This window comes from Trichechus manatus, unplaced genomic scaffold, assembly GCF_000243295.1.
Source record: "Trichechus manatus latirostris isolate Lorelei unplaced genomic scaffold, TriManLat1.0 scaffold00021, whole genome shotgun sequence".
Lineage (NCBI taxonomy): Eukaryota > Metazoa > Chordata > Mammalia > Sirenia > Trichechidae > Trichechus > Trichechus manatus.
The window spans coordinates 18,047,896-18,072,551 of record NW_004443957.1 but is presented as its reverse complement, the minus strand read 5'-3'; the positions used below and the strand labels follow the sequence as shown (position 1 = coordinate 18,072,551).

At 44.3% G+C, this 24,656-nt stretch overlaps 1 protein-coding gene across 1 annotated transcript; it reads right to left on the bottom strand.

Moving 5' to 3' along the window:
• Positions 1-4,364: 4,364 nt before the first annotated feature.
• On the bottom strand, positions 4,365-8,761 carry IER5 (immediate early response 5). Its single transcript, XM_023728095.1, has one exon. The coding sequence runs from the start codon at positions 8,428-8,430 to the stop codon at positions 7,453-7,455; it is 978 nt and encodes a 325-aa protein (XP_023583863.1). The 5' UTR covers positions 8,431-8,761; the 3' UTR covers positions 4,365-7,452.
• Between the last annotated feature and the right edge of the window lie 15,895 nt (positions 8,762-24,656).

The window sequence follows — 24,656 nt, the reverse complement described above, 5'->3', positions numbered from 1 at the left end:
CAAAGACACAATGAAAGTATTAGCCCAAGAGATAGAAAGGGCCACATAAACCAGAGACTTCATCAGCCTGAGACCAGAAGGACTAGATGGTGCCCGGCTACCACCAATGACTGCCCTGACAGGGAACACAACAGAGAGTCCCTGACAGAGCAGGAGAAAAGTGGGGTGCAGAACTCAAATTCTAGTAAGAAGGCCAGACTTAATGGTCTGACTGAGACTGGAGGAACCCCGGAGAGCATGGCCCCTGGATTCTCTGTCAGCCTAGAACTAAAAGAATTTCTGAGGCCAACTCTTCAGACAGGGATTGGACTGGACTGTGGGACATAAAGTGATATTCGTGAGGAGTATGCCTCTTAGCTCAGGTACATACAAGAGACTAAACGGGTAGCTTCTGTCCGGAGGTGAGATGGGAAGGCAGAGAGGGTTAGGAGCTGGTTGAATGGACACGAGGAATCAGGGATGAAAAGAAGTGTGCTGTCACAGTATGGGGAGAGGAATTAGGGTCACATAACAATGTATGTATAAATTTTTGTATGGGAGAAAATTTAAAAAAAAGAAGCTGCAAGCTCTGTTTAGAGGCCAGATGCCTGATGCTGAGGTGACTTCAAGGTTAGGAAGCAGACAGCTGGGCCAGCCCACACGCCAGAATCGCCCACGTCTTTACAGCTGCTCTCAGGAGTGCAGACTGGGAGCGCCTTTTAAAAAAAAAGCATTTTGAAGAGCGGTGGGGTGAGGGGGGAGAAAACCACAGAAATCATAAAGCAGTAACAACCCCAGCTTAGCATCTCATGTACTTCAAGTTCACTGTCTGAAATGGAATCTTTGCTTTCAGGGATTTCTTCATGGCCATAAAAATAAAAGCCACTCCAGTCTCTAAAAGTAGGTCACACAGAGAGAAAGCAAGAGTGAGCTGATAAATGCAGATTCCAAGGCACTTTCACCTTTTTTCCAAACCAAAAATAAAACTTGGAAATTGTCTGAAAACAGCAGGTTGTGGGGCAGTTTGAGAACAAAAGCCAGTGGACGCGTTCCAGCCCTAGATTGACCTCGCCTGAAGCAGAAGACCTTCTTGAGCAGGAAACTCGACACAGTGGCAATTCCTCCGGCTGACTGCCACCCCACACCTTCTCACTGTCTTTTCACAGCCCTCCTGCTCACTTCCTGAAGGTCACCTCTGTTGCAGATCCCAGTGGGTTATAACCTCTCCCCACCCCTACTTCTAGTAACTCACTGTAAAAAGTCTCCGTTAATCAAACAAAGCCTAGAAGGGGAAACAAGGCAGAGGCGCTTTTGGGATTGCTCCATCTAAGCAGCTCTGTGATTCATTATCTGTTCTAGAAAGCAGCACATGTAGTTCCTGCAAAGGGAAGGGGAACAGAAATGCTATGTAGCCCATGTTTGGGGCTGGAATTAAAATACAACCTCCTCTGGCTTTGCCTCGCCTTTCCTAAATCTGGCCACAGGCCAAGTTGGTTTTCAGCTGCTGCTGTTGTTTCTAGCATGGATGCTCCCCTGGCCACCCCCTGCTATTATGATGGAATTGGGGGTCTGGTGAGGGATGGGAGAGGATGACTTCCAGCTACCACAGATGTGGCTTGATCTCCAGAGACCAAAGTCCCTTTGCAAGTCTCATGGTCAGGAAATCCAACTCTGCTCCTCTTTCACAAGCTCTAGCATTCCAAATCACAACCCTTTCCTGAGCAGTCAGACCCTTCCCCAGGCAAACAATGAATGTGAGTGTCGTCACGAGAAGATCAAGGGAGGGAAGACCCAGACAGAGATGGAAAGAGAAGGCAGCTACTGCACTAAAGGAAGGATCTGTGCCACAGAGGGCAGGATGATGTTGTGACTGGCTAGAAAGAAATAGCCAAGCAGGTGTGGATCAACTTGGAGAAAAACTCTAGTGGATGGTACCCTGGATTCAGGAAGGAGTTCTGGGAGTAGCCAAAGGAACTCCTGTACCCCATGACAACTTCAGTGCTTTGAGCAGATGGAACACAGGTTTGCACAGAGGGAATAGAATAATACAGTGATTTTCCTTTTACCTCAGAGAAAGCAAGTTTTCAGCGGCTGCGTGCCCTAAGAGCCGAGACATGGAGTGAAGAACAAGTAGGTGAGAACACATGGCTTTCAGCACATCTCTGAGTTCTAGAAAAGCTGAAAGGGACTTGTCTTCACATCTAGTTGGGAGGATTAGTCTGGAGCAGCCCAACAGATGCCCAGTTCACAGTGAGAAAGCAGAGGGCTAGGCCAGTGCTGACTTGGTGCTAAATGGGTGGAAAAGGGGAAGCTGAGTCTCACGTTCATCTTGTAAATTAGAGATATGGCCTATCACATAGACATAGGGACTTCTTGTGACCATGTCCTGGAAAACTTTATTATATAAAACTCTCAATAAGTAGATTTGCCAATAAATGTCACAGGCCTAACCTATGCTAGTCCCCTGAAAGAATCACCTGCTAGAGATGCTTAGTGACACTGGTGGGGACCAGCCCTTCTTCCTGCAGCTTCCAAAAGCCGGTAGCCGATACTCTTTCTCACCTGCCCATGAGTGGGCAGCATCCAGCTGTGGAGGCAGCTTCTGGTTGGAGAGAAGGGGAGAGGAAGAGGCCCTTTCAGGAATGCTGTCCCTGGAGGCTTCTCCTTGCTGCTTGCAAGATTCCAAAGGTCTGAGACAAACTCCAGGATATAGCTCAGCAAAGAGGCTTTGGGCTTATACTCCTCTGGGAGAAAGCAATTGCTGGAGAGGGATTTTATTTTTAAAAGCATCATTCCCACTGGGGAGGGGTGGTAGGCAGGCATGGGGAAAAACTGTTTGGATCTGGAAGGAGGCATTCAGCTATATGTGTATAGCCTTTCACACTTTGTTTTCACATATTCTATTCTCTGTTGTGCCCTTAAGAATTGTTACTGAAGAACTTTGAGGGGCATGAGTTTAAGATCACCATGATTCCCAACATCAACTCTGCTTCTACTGTGTTTTTCCTCCTAAGGCTTTCCACTGTGAAGAATTTTAAATTTCAACAATGGTTCAAAGGCTGAGGGATAAACTGCTCATTACTGGAAAGAGTGCCAGGAATCCTGGGAAGCAGACCTCACTCCCCACTGGAGTACTGCACTTAATAGTAATGGCTTCTTTCATAGTCACGGGAAGGTTGAATCAGTGTTTCTTTCATTCCGGTCTTCTTTCAATAACTGCTGGGATAAAAGCAAGCCTAGGAGAATAAAAAATTCACAAACAAGACAAGAATAAAATATTTAGGGCAAGAGATCAGAAGTCCTTTGGTTATTCAGTGAACTGAACTAACTTTGCTTAAAAAAAAAAGTATAAAGAAATAAATGTCTATCAAACTCTGTCACAGTGGGTATTAGCCTTTGACCCCATCGTGCAGGCTCTAAGCTAGGTTGCTGTGCCTAGCAAATTGAAGAAAGAGGGACTCAGACTAACCCAGTGATAAAATGGGGCATTTTTGTCATTGTTAATTCCTTTCCTAATATTTACTACATCCTTATTCTGAGAAGCATTCTTCCGAAGTTGTAAATGACCCATTCCCTCCCACTTCTCATCCCCAAATCCAATCAGTGATGAATGGGAGGAATGGAAGGGTTATTATTGCTCTATTAGGTGCCATAGAGAAAACCCAATTACTTTGGAGGGGCAGTTCAAGCTTTCCATCATTAGTTGCTTTCCCGAAATACCATCAATGGTTTCTGAGAGTGAAGACAGGTTTAAAGTGACATGGTTGAGAAGTACTGTACTAAAACTTTGCTCCCTATTAATGTGATCTCCTTGGAGTACTTGGCAAAAAGACTTCAAACATCTGGCTTTTACATGGCACTCAAAAATTTTTTTCCAGACCAAAGCTAAGGTTAATTTGATCAAGAAACTAGGTTCCTCCTAGAGTGGTCAAGAACATGGTTAGGTACTAGAACTATGGATTCATTTCTGATTGCACTGAATCTGATTTAGTCGCGTATGATAACCCCATTCTGGTATTGGGAAGGCTTTTTTTGGTGACCTATCAATTAGCATGGTTTAAGAAACATTCAATGCCCAAGCAATTCAGGCTAAAAATAACTCTGTGGGCTTTTTTTTTTTCCCCCTTTACTCATCCACAGAAAGCATTTGTATGTCAACAAGATCTTTGCTACTTGATGTTTTCACACCTGCTCACTCCTCCCTGAAAATAGAGTCGTTTGACACAATTGGGAAAGTCATAGGGTTCGTGTGAGACACATAGCAGCAAAACTATACTGATGGAATAAAGCTTAGTGACTGCCTAATGTCCAGAGAAAACCAGAATAAAAGAACCCAGTATTCACAGGATAATTTAAAAATAGATTCTCCCTTCCTCTCCTTTCTTACACATACAGACAATTCTTTAACCATAACAGATCTCAGTTATACACAGAATTCATTTCTATAATAATTGAGTGCTTAGCAGTACGTATCAGGTAATTTTCTAAGAGCTTTATATACATTAATTTTCACATCCCTATGAGGGAGGTACAATTATCCCAATTTCACATTTGAGAAAACTGAGGCACACAGAGAAGTAACTTGTTCAGGGTCCCATAGCTAATAAGCGGCAGAACCAAGATACAAATCCAGGCAGTCTGGTTCCAGAGCCCATGCTCTAACCACTACACATAGTGCTTCTAAAACAATAGTGAAGTAAAATTATCTTCTCTAATTCCCTACAAGGCTGTATCCCCTATTAAATATGCCAATTTACAGTCTCTAAATTAAGCAGACACATGGTCCCATGGTTCATTTTAATGTGAGACTAAGGATCAATAGGAAACTTTATTCTCACCTAAATCATATCAACTCCCTTCAATACACCAAATGTTACCCCTTCTTCAAATATAAAAATGCACTGAGATAGCTGTTTGAGCATAATTACCTTCTAACAACAGGAAATGTTTGCAGAATTAAGGCCCTGAACACCTTCTTCAGTTTAAGTAGTCAGTACTAAGTGGATCTTTTGTGGCTATGATAGAACTTAGGTAGCTAATCTCTGGGAAAAAAAACAAAATAAGTCAATTTTAACAAGAGCCTAACTAAAGAATGTTTAATTCTAGGACCACATTACAGTGATGGACATAAAATTAGAAGTTGTTTTTGAACCCTTATGCTTAGGGAACCACTAATAGTTTTACAAAAATATCAAAATACTGGCCAACTGAGCTATGACAGAACTTCAAATACTCAGGATTTTGGGAAAGCCAAGGCACCATGAATGTGCTCCTTTTGCTCAAAGGCCATAAACCAAAAAAAATTTTATCTGTTGCTGTCAATTCTGACTCATAGCAACCATATAGGACAGAGCAGAACCACCCCATACGGTTTCCAAGGCTGTAAATCTTTACCCAAAGAGTGGGTGGTGGGTTTGACCACCAACCTTTCATTTAGAAGTCAAGCACTTAACAACTGTGCCACCAGGGCTCCTTCAAAGGCCACAACCTTTACTTAAAGCTGTGTCTAATCTTTCTTCAGTTTCTCCCACATCTTAGACACCCTATTTATTCATAAGTTGTTATAGACCAGTACCATCTTTTAAAGTACTACCATATTTTAAGACACATTCTCTAATTGGTTTGCTTCTGAAATATTCAGTACACTTCAAATACTGACCATTTTTTCCTAGACAAAAAGCTCTCTTGAATGCATTAATTTTAATAAAAATCAACTAATGACTTGGTTGTCATCACCTGTTTACCATGAGCCAAACACTGATGTCATCATTTGTGTTACAAAAGCAAATCAGGAAGTTTTGCTAAATGAGAAGCCAAATTTGTCTAGGCCTCCTTGGCCTCCTACCTTATCTGGTTTGAAACAAGCAGTTTCCCTTTCACTGAGGCATTTGCTTTCTATCTATAAAAGGGGAAAAAAAAAAAAAAAAAAAAACCTTAAAATTTCCATCCTGACATCCACTGGAATGCAGAGGTGGACCTGACCAGTTCGACAGGTCAGTCTCATTTGCTTCCTCATAGTTCTACTAGACTTCTAAAGAAAGCTACTATCTAAACATTTTTTTTCAATAACAAAGCTGAAAGACAACCCATGCTTTATAGTTTAACAGGGACTAAAAGAAAGTTTGGGTGAAAAATATTTTTGTAGATGAGAAGGGCTTCAAAAGTTGATGCTTAAGTCACTTAATATTAAAACAGATATAATTAAACTGGTCTATAGAAAATCAAACTGGCCTAAATTGATTTTTAAAGGACAGTGTAGTGGCAGGTTTCAAGAAACAGGCAGACTACTGATATTCTAATAAAAGCCCACTGATCTGGAGGGAAAACCTTAAACGTCTCTTGATATTTAGTGAAGTCAGCAAACAATGTCCCCCAGTCTGTACATGACTGATATTAAGAACCACACCTTCAATTTTCTGGTGGAGACCTTAGTTCCCCCCTCCTCCTACTTCCTTCCCAACAGAGACAGGTGATTACAGCAGACAAGGAGCCAGTGAAGTTGCTTCAAAATATTTAATACGTGTTGGACACGTAAAGTTACATTTTTATACAAAAATCAATACATTGAAGGAGAAAATACTGTACAAAAACCTTATCAGCTCCCCCAACCTTTATACAACAAAGGCTGGAGTCACCATGTCTACAAAACCATAAGGTCTTTCCACTTAGGGCTTCTGTCTGTAAACTTTGTTTCATTCAACACTTTTTAAAAGCACTGTGTAGTAGTTCTGACCTAGAGCTTTTAAAAATATATCTTTTCTCTATAAACTCCCTATTTCCAAGCTTGAACTCTTCTGTGAAGTTTATCAAGCTTTCTACCCTGTGAGGAAGAGAAGGGCTGTTAATATTCCCTTTCCCAGAGTTAATCACAGGGTATAAACGTTTCTTCAGTGAGACAGAAAGGTGGAGAGGGAGGGAAATAATACAAGTCTCTAGCTCCAGACTAAATCCCTCTAGTCTTAGGAAATCCTGTGAGGAAACGCCACTCCAGGCCCCGGTGGGGTTCTAGCTTTCATGTGAGGGGTGTGTGTAAAGTCCCTTCCTCCCCTGAGAACGAATGGGGAACTCCCCATTTTCTCCGCTTCCTTCTCGGTGCTGTCAGCAGAGGAAAGTCCCTGTCTGCCCCCGATCTCTTAAGCCCCGGGGAAGGGGTGATGCATTCAAGGACAAAATAGTCTTACTTCAACAAGACAAACTTACATACACACAGACATACACATACACAAAAGTTAACAATTGTTTTCCTCCCAAAACCCTTCAACTCCCAAGTCTCAAGATGTGACTCCCGAGAGTCATGGCACAGCAGGGCTGCCAAGCTCAAGGGCAGTTTCTGCTGCCCGGCAGCAACCAGTCTCCCCAACGCGCCCAGCGCCGACGGTTTGTGGGGGTCCTCGGAGCCAGGAGAGGCCCAGCCCTCACTTCGAGGACGCCCACTGCTCAACCTCTTTCCCTCACAGGGACCCGGGGGGCGGCTCAGAAGGCCACGATGGCTGTGCTCCAAGGGTTCATGTCTCTCAGCACCGGCTTATCGCAGCAGATCTGCCCGGGCTCAGCGGCTTCCGGCCGGCTCTCCTCGCCCTCTTCTTCCTCTCGGCCGCCCCCGGGGCTTTTTTTCCGTAAGAGTCCCGAGAAGCTGGAACCGAAGATACTAATGAGGTTCGCCACGTTACCGGTCTCCATCTCCTCCTCCTCTTCTCCCCCGCCCGGCTGCTCCTCCAAGTTCCGGCGGGGCTTCTTCTGCGGGGTCGAGCCGGGCGCCGGGCAGCCCGCGGTGCCGCCGCCCACCCCTGTCGCGCCGCGCTTCCTGGGGCAGACCGGGGGCGGCGCGGGGGGCTCGTCCTCGGCGGGCCGGGACATGCAGCAGCAGTCAACGCGAGGGGACCCGGTCGGCGTGCCGGGCTTGTCCTCCCTGCCTGGGGCGCAGCAGCAGTGGCGGCGCGCAGCCCGAGGCCCCTCGGGGAAAACGTCCGAGTCTCCGGCGGGACCCCCAGGTTCTCCGGCCTCTGCCTCGCGTGGTCCCTCCACGCGGCGCCAAGCAGCTTCCGCCGCCTCCGCCTCTCCACCCCGAAGAGCATCGCCGGTCCCCGTCACAGAAGCCGCGGGCTCCGCGCCATCCGTCCGCCGCTCGCCTGGGGTGGCGGGGCGCTCCGGCTGCGGCTCCGTCTCCTGCCAGGTGGCGCGGGCAGCCGGCGAGGGCGGCTCCTCCCAGCCCGCGGGTGGCCTGGCCGCCGGCTCCCGGGGCTGCTGCGGCGGCGCCACTGGGCTCCCCGCGGGGCTGGCCAGGTAGAGGCCGGGGCACGGGTCACTCAGGTATACCTGGCGAGCGCTGCGCAGCACCAACGAGACCAGTAGGTTCTTGTGCAGCTTGATGCCGCCGCGCTGGACCCGCGAGTTGTAGATCTTGCCCAGAGAAATGCTGACGATGCGGTGAGCCTCCAACTTGAACTCCATCCTGCCTCCCCCTTTCCCAGGGCTGGCGCGGAGGTGAGAGGGGTAAGCCCCGTCGCACGTTCGGAAGCTGGGAGGGAAGAGGCGTAAACAAGCCCGCCCCGTGGGTGGACCCTCGAAATCCGAAGACTACGAGGAGAAACGACTCCAGTGACGCGCGCACTGACCTGCTAACCTCTACACATAAGACGACTGCACAGTTTCAAGTCCGGTCGCTAACTGAGGGCGGACTGGCCGCCCCGCGCCTTATATAGGCCCCTCGAGCGCCAGCCAATCACGAAGAGCCGCCAACCGTTCTGGGGCCGGGCGGCGCGCCTTGTGCGCTGCGCCTGGCCAATCGGAGAGCGAGGAGGGGCGCCTGGGCCGATTCGAACGTTAGTCCCGCGGATCAGACTCTTAAAGGGGGCGACGACGTGAGCAGATGGGTGTGGGTCAGGGCTTGCGATCGGACGGCAAGTGTTTGCGTAGGTAGGAGGGGTACTCACATCGCTAGCGTTGTTCAGAATTAAAGATTCTGGCTTGTGCCCTGGCTTGTCAGAAACAAAGCTTGAATTAAACCATTCAAACTTTCATCTGCGTATGGCAGTGGACTCTGCTCGGCAATAAAGTCCTACTCCCTCCATGATCTGCCCATTTCCCAGCAGCAGGCACCTGTAAGTGCCAGGCGTACTCGCGGAAATGGAGAGGAAGACTCTACCGGCAGAGGAGACCCTGGGTAACAGGCATCTTAAAATAATATTACTACAAGATATTTGGCAAATATTATGTTTTTTTAAGAGTCCCTTTCCCCGTAAAGCCAGTGACACACGCACCTTTACCGCCTGCCAATTCTTAAAGTCACTAAGGAGTAATTGAGTGACGCAAACAGTTAAGCGCTGCTCAGCCACTAGCCAAAGGCTGGCGGTTGGAACCCACCCAGAAGCCCCTCAGAAGACAGGCCTGGTGTTCTGCTTCTGAAAGGTCACAGCCTTGAAAACCGTATGGAGCACAGTTCTACTGTGACACACATGGGGTCACGATGAGTCAGAATCAACAGCGACTAACAACAACAGAAGTTCCTGTTTTGGGCTTCTTATCAAAGAATTGCGCCTAAGTACAAAATTATTGGTTCTCCGCTAAACATCTATCACTTTGTTCTCTAGATTCTAGAACAAACCCGTTTGTCACATCTGTTACAAATGGAACGTGTGACACTTTCTCACGATAATTTTTCTTTAAGAACTGACCAGTCCACCCTTGGAAAAATCTAGCAAATTCTAAAAATACAAATAGAGAAGTCCCGTGTTCCCATCATGATGTCATAATTTCATTTTGCATCAAAGTAGAAATACAGAGAGAAGGTGTTCCAGAATTTTCTGGTCAGTCAACAATTTATTCCATCTGTTGAATCTTAGTATATGGCATCAGGGCAGAATCACCACAGGGTTGTCCAGAGTCCTGGACTGGGTATCTGGACGTGCCTGATGAATCTGGGTAAATAACCTCAGGATGCTTTAGTTTCCCCAACTCTAAAAACGAGACATCACATACACATCTGCCCTATTATGAAGAAGATAAATGACAACTCTCAGCCACAATCTGAATCATTATGCACAGCTTTCTTGGAGTCCGTGTAGGAGAGTTGACCTGATCCTGCACCTGGGTTTGGCCATGTGGTGCATTTAGTTAGGAGAAGTACTAGTGAAAGGTGGGCTTGATAATGGCCAATTCACAATCAGGAGGCCCTCCAAGGAGTGATGGCTCAGTAGCGCTACCTTTGTTTGCCCACACCTGATTGATGGTTAGTCTGAGATACGAAGATGTGAGACCCAGAGTTCTTCCCCTAAGAATTTCAGCCTGGATAGAGGAGATGAAATAATTACAAAAGAATTATAAAACCAAGTAACATTTGTTAAGTAATAACATTACAAAGTTTTTTATTTTCTCTTCCTTTGATTGCTGTTAGTCACTATAAAACAGTGGTTAAGAGCACAGGCTCCGGAGACCAACTTCCTTGTTTGGATTGCCAGCTGCATATCTTGTTTGTTGTGTGACCTTTGGAAAGTTATTTCACCTCTCTATGCCTCATGTTTTTTTCATCTGAAAATACAGGTAATAACTGTCCCTACCTCATGGAAATTTTGTGAGGATGAAACAAGGTAATACATGTACAGCCCTTAGAACAGCACCTGACATCTAAAAAAAAAAACACCAAACCCATTGCCACTGAGTCAACTCCAACTCATAGCGACCCTGTGGGACAGAGTAGAACTACACAATAGGGTTTCCAAGGCTATAAATCTTTACAGAAGTAGACTACCACATCTTTCTCCCAAGAAGAGGCTGGTGGGTTCAAACCACAGACCTTACAGTTAGCAGCCAAGCACTTAATCACGGCACTCCCAAGGCTCCTTCCCGACATACAGTAAGCTATTAATATCAGTGTATGTTAGTCGTTCGTGTGTATCCATTCCATTCCCACACAGCATTGGAGTGGGAGAAGAACCTGAGGACAGAAGGTAAACCAATAATTTTTTTTATAAGGATCAGCACAAAGCTGGTTCCTGTGAGGCGGAGGTTAAAGATGTCCCAAATGTCTAACTTTTCCAAGCTGCTGTACCACTCCATCATCTCTAACATCAACTACTCCTTCTCACCTCAGTATTCTCCCTCCTGTCTTTGGGTTCCCTAATTTCTTGCAACGTCTCACAGAACTCGTGGACCATATAAAGGAAATGGCTCACAAGGTTTTTGGAGGCTGGCAAGTCCCAAATTCGTGGGTCAGGTGTAGACTTCTCCCTGGCCCTCAGCCTCTGCCCAAAGGCACTCAGCTTTCTTGCTCCATGGGCCGGGAAGCCCACTGTGCCATCTCCTGCAGGTCTCTCCTTCTTTGGTGGTGGCGGGCTCTCCTCTTTGCCCTGGAATTGGCTCTCTTTTAAGGAAAAACTGACCAATTCCCTTCGTACGTCACAATTACCCTATCTCACAATCACCTGGGTGGGAGTTACAAGACCATGGCTATAAAGACCACACACAGAAGTAATTAATCCACCACAAAAGGAGCATAGATGCAAGAAAGTTTCACAGAAGTTGTATTTGAGAAGGGTGTTGAAAAACCCTGAGAGAGGATCCACAAGTTCCAAGCAACAGCAGCAGCGGCAGCACAGTCTAGCACTGGGAACATCTCATTTGGCAAGTGCCTGGCACCTGCCCTGAAGTAAGTGGAAAAGGCTGGAAGCAGAGACTGGGACTACATGATACTGGGTCCTAGATGCCTCAATACGAAGATGGGCCCACAGGGAGCTACTAAATGTTGTTGAGTAAGGGAACCACAAAATGGATAGAACCGTCAGCTCAGGAACTCCATTGAATTAAGAAGCTCATGTGAAGTTTAGGCAGAGTCCTGAAGGCCTGGACTAGGGTGGAGGTAGCAAGAATGAAAAAACAGAGACAAAAGAAACGTTTGTGATGATCTAGGATGCTCCCCTTCCCCCAGCAGGTCACCGATAGCGCGAGTGTCTTGCCTTGGGTGAAGACTTCTGGCCTACCCAAGCTGGTCCATTTCACCATCCTCAGAGCCACCACTTAGGCAGCACATTCCTTCATCATTGCACTCATCACTGTCTCCCACCATGCCCGGCACCCCTCCAAGACTGTATTCTCATTGACAGCAAAAATCCATTTCATTTACATTTGTAGCCAGGACATAGTCAAAATATTTGACACCTGATGTGACCCAGTCACTAACCATCAGAATAGGATCCTGGAGGCCCTTCCAAAGTGCCAGGGGTTATGGAGGGCTCCTTCAGGAGGGGCTGGGTGGCCAGGAAAGGAAGCACTTAGGGGGCCTAGGGCAGAGGTTTTACCAACTTGCCTGGAAGTATTTAAATATTTTAACAACTGGTCTGGCCATACCAATGCATACTGAGTACTATGTGTTTGGATTAATGAATCCTTAATAATGATATTATCTACCAGGCACTGTGTTAGTCACTTTGTATGCATTATTTAGCATTCTTGTAAAGTTCTGAAAGTGTATATTATCATCTGCATTTACAGATGAGGAAACTAGGATTATGAGATGTTAAGTCACTTTCCCAAAGTTATACAGCTGTAAGGGGAGGAGGTAGGATTCAACTCTGAATTTATTTCAGTCTAAAGCTTGGTGTGGCCTCTGGGGCTAGATTGCCTGGCTCCATCTCTTACTTGCTGTGTGACCTTTACAAAGTTATTTCACCTCTAGGTAAAATAAGAAACCCATGATCTAGTTATGTAACATGAGCAAGTTATTTAACCTTTCTGTGACTCTTGAGTAAAATGCAATAATAAAAATACCTACTCTAAAGTGCTAAGAATAGTCACTAGCACCAAATAAGCAACAACTAAGTCTTAGTTGGAGTTTCTGGGTGGTGCAAATAGTTTGAGTCCACCCAGAGGCAGCTTGGAAGAAAGGCCTGGCAATCTACTTCTGAAAAATCAGCCTTTGAAAACCCTATGAAACGCAGTTCTACTCAGACACACTTGGGGTCGCCGTGAGTTGGAATTGACTGGATGGCAAGTGATAAGTCTTAGCTATTGTTGTTGTTATTATTACACCAGTGCCTAGCACAATACCTAGTATATAGTAGGCACAATGTTAATACTTGTTGAATTTTGAATGCTCTTCCCACTATATCACATAATAGGTGCTCAATAAACGTCCATTGACTTGAAATTGAGTTTTATCACTATTATTATTAGGATTTCCTCCATGCTTAGCCAACAATGACTTCTAAAATGGAATCTTCAGAACTCATCTCCGGAGGGCCTGGGCTCTTGTGATTAGGAAACTTCACCTCTACCTACCAAAAACAGTGGGAGGATATACAGCATATTCTTCTAAGCTTTAGAAAGCAGGTAGCTGAGTTGGAATTTGCCATCATCAATCTTTGATATTTTCTCAGTTAAAAAAAAGGTGGGGGGTAGTATGATCAGCAATGTCTCTCCGAGGAAGCAACTCTGGAATCAGATCTCTTGCAGATTTCCATCTCCATGTCCTCCCCTGGGCACAGGCTGGTTAGTACACAGAATGTCAGACGCTGCCCTTCCCATGGCCACTGTGCTCCCCTGTGGCTGTCTGTGGTCACTCCGGCACTACCCGGGCCTGAGGATTCCTCTCAGCACAATGGTCTGCCCCCTGTGGTTGACTTTATTTCCTCCTTTGTTTGCACAATAAACTGAAGGTTAAGTATGAGTATCAGATGATTCCAGGACTTATATTGCCTTAAACTGAATCTAGTCTGTAGAAGAACAATGCAAACCCACTATGGATTATACCCATAATAGCTATGTGAGAAGTAACAATGAGTAAGAAGGGGGTGGGTGGAATAAAAATAAGTTATCTGTACTGTTCCTACCTTTCAGTATTAGGACATTTGGGATTTTTTTTTTTTTTTTTTTTTGGTGAAAGTGACTTATGCTATTAAACAATCATTTGCACAACAGGCTGAATTTGTTAGTGGAAAAGCTCTATAAAAATACATTATTAGCCCTTTATAAAAGCAATAAGGTCCCTGGGTGGTGCAAACGGTTTGTGCTTGGATACTAACTGAAAAGTTGGCAGCTGAAACCCACCCAGCAGCACTGCAGAAGAAAGGCCTGGTGATGTGCTTTCATAAATATTACAGCCAAGAAAACCCTGTGGAGTGCAGTTCTATTCTGTAACACATGGGATTACGATGAGTTGGGACCTACTCAGAGGCAACAGGTTTGGTTCTGGTTTGATAAGTAAGCAATACACCTCTTTGTCTTCTGAGAACAGACAGCTTTATAATCCACTTTTTAATTCACTCTCACTTTTTCTCACTATTCTGGCGTATTTTACATCTTTTTTCTCTTGGCTACTTTACTTCTACAGAATTTAGTATCTTCAAATAGCATTTGACTTGGGGTGGGCACCAAAACCTTCGTGTCTTTTTTCCTCCTCCCCATTTCCCTCCCTAAACAACCTACAGCACCCCCACCCCCATTCTTGTCCTAGATTTTGTATCTTTGTTCAGGGAACCTTAGATTGTTTTCATGATCATCTGTTTTATACCCTGTCTCCTTTAATACTCCTAAGGGAAAGAAATGCCTCAATAAGTAGAGCAGCTGAACTCAGCAAAGAGTAAGCCTGGTATCTTCTCAAGCCACAAAATGAGAAAACACCACGATATAAAATCCTACACCAGTACTGTCCAATACAGCAGCCACTAACCACATACAAGGACTGAGCACTTGAAAGGTGGCTATTGTGACTCAGAAACTGGATTTTTGATTTTATTTAATTTACATTTTAAAACTTAAGCAGTATAAATATTTTTCCTGAAACCCAACTTTATTGTTTTGATAAGACTACATTTCATATTTAATTTAGCATCCAAATTGATATGGGCTGTAAATGTAAAATACACACCAGATTTTCAAAACTTAGTACCAAAAAAGAATGTAAAGTATCTCAGTCATATTTTTATACTGATTACATTTTAAAGTAATAAAATTTCAGATGTATTGGGTTAAATAAAGTATGTTATTAAAATTAATTTAATCTGTTGTTTGTGTTTTAACTTAGTGGCTCCCATTATATTTCTATTGGACAACATAGCCCTAGGGACATTAAGGGTATGGACATATAAATATTCATGAGCTGGTCTCTGGTGGACAATTAACAAAAGTCTTTGATTGAGAAGACAAGGAGGGAAAAGAAAGATAAAGAAAAGTAAAAAGGAAATGAAACATAGAACATAGTTTTAGAGTTGAGGAGAGAATCAAAGAAAAAAGTAGAAAACAGAGCTAACTGGCCAGGAGAAAGTTCATTCTAGAATTCAGAATTAGCTATAAAAGTAGAGATGCACAATTCTACTTACCTGAACACAATGATGACACAGATATTATGTTGTTTTTTTTTTTAAATTTAAAATACAAACATGTAAAATTAAATTTCAGAGAGAGTACTCACTAGGATAACATCATTCTGGATTATTCTCAGTAACCACCTGTCGTGGAGTCAATGTCAACTCATGCTGACCCCCTGTATGTCAGAGCAGAGCTATGCTCCATAGGATTTTCAATGGCTAATTTTTTGGAAGTAGATCAGCATGACTCTCTTCTGAGGCACCTCTGGGTGGACTTGAACTGTCAATCTTTCAGTTAGCAGCTGAACGAGTTAACTGTACCACCAAGGGACTCCTCTCCCAGATTATTAGGGTGTATCTACTCTTTTCAGTTCTGATGTTTACCTCGACGTAGTGAGACCATTTGCTTTAACCACTTTCCCGCGCAAAAACCTTCAGTGGTTCCCCATGACCTTTATGGCAAAAATCCAGATTCTCTGGCCTGGTCTCCAGAGCGCTACACAATACATGATCAGTGAGAAACAGCCTGGAATGGTGACCAGAGCCCATGGCTCAGCTGGGAGTCCTGGCTTCTTCCTGGCTATGTGTGGGCAAATTTGGAGGTGTTCCTTGTCTTGTAAAGTTGCAAAGTGGGACTAAATCACTGGTCCTCAAACTTTGGCTGCACATTAGAATTACCTGGGGGGCCTTTAAAAAATCCAGATATCCAGACCTTGCCCCGAAACCAAACCCACTGCCACTGAGTCTATTCTGACTTATAGAGAGCCTATAGGGCAGAGTAGAACCGTCTCATAGGTTTCCAAAGCTGTAATCTTTATGAAAGCAGACTGCCGCATCTTCCTTCCAAAGAGTGACTGGTAGGTTTGAACATCAACCTTTCAGTTAGCAGCCGAGCACTTAACCACTGTGCCACCAGGGCTCAAAATCTCTCAGAGTAGGACACGGAGGACATCAGAATTTTTTTTATAGCTTCACAGGTGATTACAATGTGTAGCCAAGTGGACTAGCTGACTGTTTTTGGACCATTTCAGGTCTAAAATTATAATTCTATGACTCTAGGCAGACTACTTTTCCAACCTTTCTACTATCCTAAGCAACTTAAATGTCCTGCCTCTTCCCCAGCTAGATAGGTCTAATGAAAAAAAAATGTATCATGTCTCCTATTTCCTCAACTGAAATACCCTCTCCCCTCCAGACCAAATTCTGCACAGCTACTTCCTCCAGGAAGCCTTCTTTGCCTACTGGCGTTTACTATTTTCTCGTTTGCACGTACACACTCTCAAACGTAATATTCATTTGGCACTTAAAACCACAATTGTTTTTGTTAGCTATCACAGAGTCAGCTCTGGACTCATGGAGACCCCATGCAGGACAGAAGGAAATGCTGCCGGGTCCTGAGCCATGATCAGCTGTGGATTGAATCATTGTCTGATTTTCAGTAGATCGCCAGGCGTTTCTTTCTAGCCTGTCTTAGTTTGGAAGCTCTGCTGAAACCTGTTCAGCATCTTAGCAACTCACAAAGCTCCAGTGACAGACAAGTGGTGGCTTTGCATGAGGTACATTGGCCAGGAATCAAAGCCAGGTCTCCTTTCGGGGAGGGCGAGAATTCCACCGAGCCACTACTGCCCCCTAAAACCACAGTACCATTCACTATCTTGCGATAGCCCTTATGTTTTATATTTTTGTTACTCCCATATTATTTATTTAACTTTTATGTGAATATATTTCTCATTTCCCAACAGCATCATAAAGTGCTGGGAGAAGCTGCGTAACTTTTTTGCACTGCCTTCCCCCGCCCCCCTTCAAACTGTCATCATGAATATCGCCATGTACATAGCAAGTGGTGAGTGAATATTTGATAAACAAATTAATTAATGGCTATCCAAAATTTGGAGCAAAAATATTCAAACACAGCCAACTAGAGCACTCCAAATAATTTATATAAAATAAATATAATCAAATCATCACTGCACATACATTTTCTCTTACCCAGCTCATAATTATAGGTCCCTGGGTGGTACAAGGAAACACTGGTGGTGTAGTAGTTAAGTGCTATGGCTGCTAACCAAAAGGTCGGCAGTTTGAATCCACCAGGTGCTCCTTGGAAACAACATGGGGCAGTTCTACTCTGTCCTGTAGTGTTGCTATGAGTTGGAATCAACTAGACGGCGATGGGGTTTTTTTTTTTTTTGGGTGGCGCAAATGGTTTGCTCTTGACTACTAAAAGAAAGATTGGCAGTTTGAAAACGCCCAGCGTGCTAACCCTTGAAAGAAAGGCCTGGCGATCTACTTCTGTAAGATTACAGCCCCTGAAAATCCTACGGAGCACAGTTCTACTCTGAAACAGGTGAGATCGCCATGAGTCGGAATCGACTCCACGGCAATTATTCATGACCCTAAGTTATATCATTTCCCTGTAAAATCTGAAGTTTCCACATAAAATAAATTGATTTTACATAGACAGTTTTGTTTTCTCTGCCATGCTGCTTACAAATGTGTGTGATCTTATTACTGAGAAAGTAATTGCTTGCCTGCTCTGTTCTGATTAATCATTTATTGTGGATTACCGATGTACTGACAACCCTTCTAAGTATCAATACCTCATTTAGGGGAAACCTGTATATCTTTTAGAATCCCTGGGTAGTGCAAACAGTTAACATGCTCGGCTGCTAACTGAAAGGTTGGCAGTTCGAGTCTATCCAGAGGTCACTTTGGAAGATCTACTAGGCCTGGCTATCTATTTCCCAAAAATCAGCCATTGAAAAGCCTATTGAGCACAGTTCTCTGACACACATGGGGTTGCCACGAGTCATAATCGACACGATGGCAGCTGGAAATGTGTATCTTTCAGCCAGTAAGAAATTCTCCACCTTCTTTCCCCATTCCCATTCTAATCTTCATAGCCAATAGAACAAATTTTAATTCATCAGTCAAGTCTATTTTAGATCAACACAGCTGATCTAAATTCTAATATGAATGCTCATTCAGTACAAAAACCCCAAATCACTCACCCATATCATGCTTATTTTGACTAAGCAAATTCTGAGTAAGTATTTACTCAGATAAGGAGCCCTGGTGGTGCAGTGCTTAAAGCACTCTGCTGCTAACCGAAAAAGGTTAGCCAGTTACAACCCACCAGCTGCTCTGGGGGAGGAAGATGTGGCAGTCTGCTTCCATAAAGATTTACAGCCTTGGAAACCCCATTAGGTAGTTCTGTTCTACCCTACAGGGTCGCTAGGAGTCAGAATCCATTCCCCCTCCCACCCCACCCCCTACCCCCGGTGGATTTTGTATTTACTCAGACACATCCTCCAGCGTAAAAGGAAGTTTCAGATCTCCTCTCTAACCAGGCGCTAGTTTGTGGATGTATACAATTATGTTTATAAGACAATCTGAACTCTTCTGAGGAACAAAGTGATCGTAAAATACACAGCACTTTCCTATCCTTCCTTTCATCACTAACACGTATAAAGTCCTCTGAGTCCAACTCTCGTTTAACTAAAGGATTAAACCTGTTGCCGACAACTCAATTCTGACTCATAGCGACTTTATAGGACAGAATGTAACTGCCCCAATAGGGTTTCCAAGGATGTAAATCTTCACGGCAGCAGACTGCCACATCTTTCCCCCGCTGAGCGGCTGGGCGGCTGGTGCGTTGGAACCACCGACCGTTCGGTTAGCAGCCTAGCGCTTAATCACTGCACTACTAGGGATCCTTAATTCCGGTATTAGTAAGAGGTAATTCCTTTTGGCATTCCCTAAAAATACTAAAAGATCGCTATTAAAAAATTTTTTTAAAGTGGCCTTTAAAAGTCAGGTAAGACTAGACAGCCTTCCATATGAGAATTGATCAAGGAAGAAAGAACTTCTACATAGTTATGCTTTGTGGCATTGCCCTTTTAAAAAGCATAATATTTTGGTTCTCAGTCTCCCCCCACCCCCACCCCCTCTTTTCGTTCTCAGGGTGATGTAATGCTTAGGAAGTTTCCGAGTTACCAGGGGCCCCTCAGGTCAGAGTCCTGAGTAGCCTTTTATCAGTCTGGGTCTTTTTCTATTCGGTTTTGAATTTGTCCTTGCCCTGACGGAGTGAGTGCGCACCACCATGAATGTTCCAAGTAGCATGCCTGGGTAGAACTGTTTTCAAGCTTGTCAGTGGGGTGTTGGCGTATCTTGGGGATTTGCTTAGTCACTTTGGCCACAGTAGTGGTTTGAATAAATCCTATGGTTAATATCAGGGACCCTGAAGGGTTTCTGTTATGACGAGTTTTTTTGGTTTGGTACTTTTTGAGGCTTATAAATGACATTTAAGCTACTTTGATTGGTTCCCGGGCCAATATAATGTTTGTTTCCAATAGAGTGGAAGAATTATGGGTTTTTTGAATCATTTATGTGCCTGTGCCTGAGAAGAATGAGGAACCCTTTTCTCCCCCTTCTCTCTCAGATAGGTGAGTAAAATAGAATGAAGGGAAGGGTATGGCTTTGCTGTCTTTTTTTTTTTTTTTTTATGAGCTCTAACTAGACTGGAAGGGTTTGACAAACAATTAACAATCCTCCCAACTCAGCTGCTGTTTCCCAAAATAGCATCTCCTGCTGTCAGGGTAGATGGGGGCCTTCAGGGGAGGATGACACAAAGGTGCCCTCTTTATGAAGCCTGAATCATCTGCGAAATTTTGAAGGCAGAGGGGGAAACCCAGGGGATTAAATTAGCAGGCAGCCCGGGCTCCACCTGGAAGGGAAATGGATAATAGGCTTTAAAGACAGGAAACAGCTTGTGCTCCAAAATAATAATTTTCAAAAGCAACACATGATGGATGTTGGGAGGGTTTTCCTTCTCCCTCAGTTCATAATTAGCAGCAAAATCGCCCTTTTAGATGTAGTTCAGGGAATGAGTCAGGTCTTCTGGTATTCCTGCAATTCTGCTCCGCCTCGCCCCCATGGTTGGAAGGACTGCGAAAGCCAGCTCTTTTATAAACCTGATTCTCAGCTACAGAAGTTATTCAGTACCAGGTCTTGAGAGATCTGATTAGGACTGGAGTTGCTTTTTTCCCCCTTCTTCATTCTCTATGGCATCCTCTTTCTTTGTTTCCCTTTCTCTTCTTTCCGCTCTCCTAGCCTGCCATTTTTACCTCTTCTCTACATTTTCTCTGAAAGGCTGCCTCTCACTCCCACATGTCAATTTGTGCTGCCAGCCCAAGCTCTCTGCGGTACTGAAGTGTCTCTTGTCATGAGTGGGGATATGGATGGGAAGGGGAAGCACAGGATGAGCTAGACAAAGGAACACACCAGCAACACGCCTGTGAGAAGGTCAGGCCTCAGGAGCCTGAAGGTAAAGAAGAAAGGTAGAGAAATGGCAGGACCAAAACATGCCACCAGAGGATTAAGAGATTATACATATCAACAAACTGAATTCTGGAGTTATCTGTTTTAAATTTTTTTTTGAAAATTTACCCAAAGGGAATCAAAACAGCCATCAAAAAAAAGAAACATGTTCCATAAATTAATCCCCAACTCACAAGCAACCTCAGTGCCAGAAACGATGAGTCTGGTTCCTTTTGCATCCTATACATGTTTCCTCTCGAATAATAACACTGTAGTTCATGGGCTGATCATACAACCACGTCCTTCTGGACTGGGAGTTCCCTTAGGCCAGAGGTCAGGTCTTGTCCTTTGTGTCTCCTCAGTGCCTAGCACAACACTTGGTCCAAAGGAGGCACTCAAATATTAGATAAGTGAAGGGTGAGTGGTGGGTGGGTAGGCGAATAGATGGGTGGGTAGATGGACGGATGGATGGATGGATGGGTGGGTAGATGGAAGGATGGGTGGATGAAAGAATGGAAAGATGGATGGATAGGGGAATAAATAGAAGCAGACATTTAGAATTTTCAGGAATCATCTCTTTTGCTCTGTATATTCCAGAAAAGGAGCCCTGGTGGTGAAGTGGTTAAGCACTAAGGCTGCTGACCAAAAGGTTGCCAGTTTGAATCCACCAGCTGCTCCCTGGAAACTCTATGGGCCAGTTCTACTCTGTCCTATAGGGTCACTATGCGTTGGAATCAACTTGATGGCAACAGGTTTGGTTTTTTCGTTATTCTAGAAAAGGGAAAGTAAAATTGGCACACTTTCTTATGATAGACAGGCAAAATAGGAAAGGATATGATTATCTTTGACGTTCCAACAAGACTTGCTCCTCTAAACAAACTATGGTATATCCATACAATGGAATATTATGCAACAATAAAGAACAATGATGAAGCTGTGAAACATCATATAACTTGGTGGAAGCTGGAACTTATTATGCTGAGTGAATTTAGTCAGTCACAGAAGGACAAATATTGTATAAGACCACTATTATAAGAACTCAAGAAAAGGTTTAAACACAGAAGAAAACATTCTTTGATGGTTACGAGGGTGGGGAGGGAGGGTGAGGGTTATTCACTAACTAGATAGTAGATAGGAATTATCTTAGGTGAAGGGAAGAACAGCACACACTACAGGGGAAGCCAGCACAACTGGAGTAAACCAAAGCTAAGAAGTTTCCTCAAGACAATCAAATACTTTCAGAGACAGAGTAGCAGGGATGCGAGGTCTGGGGACCATGCTTTCAGGGGACATCTAGGTCAATTGGCATAACAAAGCTTATTAAGAAAATGTTCTGCATCCTACTTTGGTGAGTGGTGTCTGGGGTCTTAAAAGCTTGCAAGTGGCCATCTAAGATGCATCAATTGGTCCCAACCACTTGGAGTAAAGGAGAACGAAGAACACCAAAGACACAAGGAAAATATTAGCCCAAGAGACAGAATGGGCCACATAAACCAAAGACTTCATCAGCCTGAGACCAGAAGAACTAGATGGTGCCCGGCTACCACCAATGAATGTCCTGACAGGGAACACAACAGAGGGTCCCTGAAGAAGCAGTAGAATGATGGGATGCAGAACTCAAATTCTAGTAAGAAAACCAGACTTAATGGTCTGACTGAGACTGGAGGCACCCCGGAAAGCATGGACCCTGGTCTCTCTATCACCCCAGAACTAAAATAATTTCCGAGTCCAACTCTTCAGACAGGGATTGGACTGGCCTGTGGGACATAAAGTGATACTTGTGAAGAATGTGCCTCTTAGTCAAGTAGATACAACAGACCAAAGGGGTGACTTCTGTCCAGAGGTGAGATGGGAAGGCAGAGAGAGTTAGTAGCTGGTTGAATGGACATGGGGAATCAGGGGCGGAGGGGAGGAGTGTGCTGTCGCAGAATGGGGTGAGCAGTTGGGGTCTCATAACAATGTATGTTAAAAAAAAGTTCTGTGTGGGAGACTAACTTGAAATGCAAACTTCATTTAATCACAACAATTAAAAAAAAAAAAGACTCGCTCCTCATGGATCCTCGATACCTAGTGTTGCACATAGCTTCACTGGGTTACACTTAGCACACGTTTGTGGAATTTAAAGTGGAGAAAAACAGCTGTTCTTCCTTGAGGAAGAGGTTTCCAGGAAAGGGGTTGGAGGAGTGGTATATAATGATCCAAATATAAAGCATTTCATGACATTGTCTTTCCCAACCTTGACCCTGTGAAACATCTTAAGGAAGAAAAAACCTCTTGGAGAGAAGAACGATATTTTGGAGACCTTGGAAAAACTCTTAAAGAAGAGAGGAACTGGAGTATATATGTGATCTGGTATTTCCAAAGGACCCCCCTTCAAAGGCATCTGTGGCTGACTCAGCCGTTAGCTGTTTGGATTCAGAGATGCTTACATTCTTTTTACTTTGGCAAGGATTCTGCATGATAGAGGGGATATTCATTAGGGAGCAAGGTCAATGCCAGAACAGTAGACAAAATAGAATACTTGCAGCCCAGAGAGGATGGTTTCTGTTCTGACCCAAATTGGGGTGTGGATTCATAAAGGACTGCAATGGTGCTAAACAAATATACAATTATGCAGGTATATAACCTACATTTAGCGCACCTACTAAATACCTACTAAATAGCTCAATCTAGGATTTGTCCCTGGGCTAGCTTGAAGGCCATTCATTTATCCAACCACCCATCCCAACCCCTGCAAACATAACACAAAGCAAATGAGAGCTGAGATTTACATAGGCCTGGAGCTTTACCAAGTTCTGAACACAGAAATATGCCTGGGAGGTATTAGAAAGGGTAGTTAATTGGTTGGCTCCTGAATGTGTTAATCCTGAGCAAAGCTGTGTTAGTACCTCATTAGCACATTAACTCTACTGACTATTCTCTGCAGTCCTGTGTTACTTAATATCCTGAACATTTCTGGAGGTTGTTTTACAAACTCAGGTCTTATTGCCTAGAATTGCAAACTAAGATTTTTGGCTCAAAGGCCCTTGTTCAGGAACATTTTAGCTTAAGAAAAGATAAGGCTGTAAATATGGGTCTGGAGTACTCAGCCTGGTTCTTTCTTCTCTGCTCAGAAAACCTGTGGTTGGTCTGGGCGTCCTCATGGTTCCCCGCCTCTCCTGTAAACATACAATGAGAGTGAACAGCATTCCAACTCTGCCAGCTGTGCTGGAAATGGTTTCTGGGATCAGTAAAGGACGGGGCGCCTTCTCATCTCCACACACCTATAGCAATTCTCCAAGAGGAGAACAGAGGGGCTCACTGTTCAATACCACCTTTATTCCGAAGTCTTCTGCTAGTCCTTCAAGTTGAAGTTCATTGCTTCATGGATTTTTTTGTATCTTATTTATTTGTTTTGTTTATTGTTGTAGTTTAAATGAAGTTTACATTTCAAGTTAGTCTCCCATACAGAAATTTATACATACATTGTTATGTGACCCTAATTGCTCTTCCCATACTGTGACAGCACACTCCTCCTTTCCACCCCTGATTCCCCATGTCCATTCAACCAGCTCCTAACCTTCTCTGCCTTCCCATCTCACCTCCAGACAGAAGCTGCCCACTTAGCCTCTTGTATCTACTTGAGCTAAGAGGCACGCTCCTCACGAGTATCACTTTATGGTCCACAGTCCAGTCCAATCCCTGTCTGAAGAGTTGGACTCGGAAATTGTTTCAGTTCCTGGGCTGATAGAGAATCCGGGGGCATGCTTTCTGGGGTTCCTCCAGTCTCATTCAGACCATTAAGTCTGGTCTTCTTACTAGAATTTGAGTTCTGCACCCCACTTTTCTCCTGCTCCATCTGGGACTCTGTGTTGTGCTCCCTGTCAGGGCAGTCATTGGTGGTAGCCGGGCACCATCTAGTTTTTCCGGTTTCAGGCTGATGAAGTCTCTGGTTTATGTGGCCCTTTATGTCTCTTGGTCTAACGCTTTCCTTATGTCCTTGGTGTTCTTCATTCTCCTTTACTCCAAGTGGTTGGGACCAATTGATGCATCTTAGATGGCTGCTTGCAAGCTTTTAAG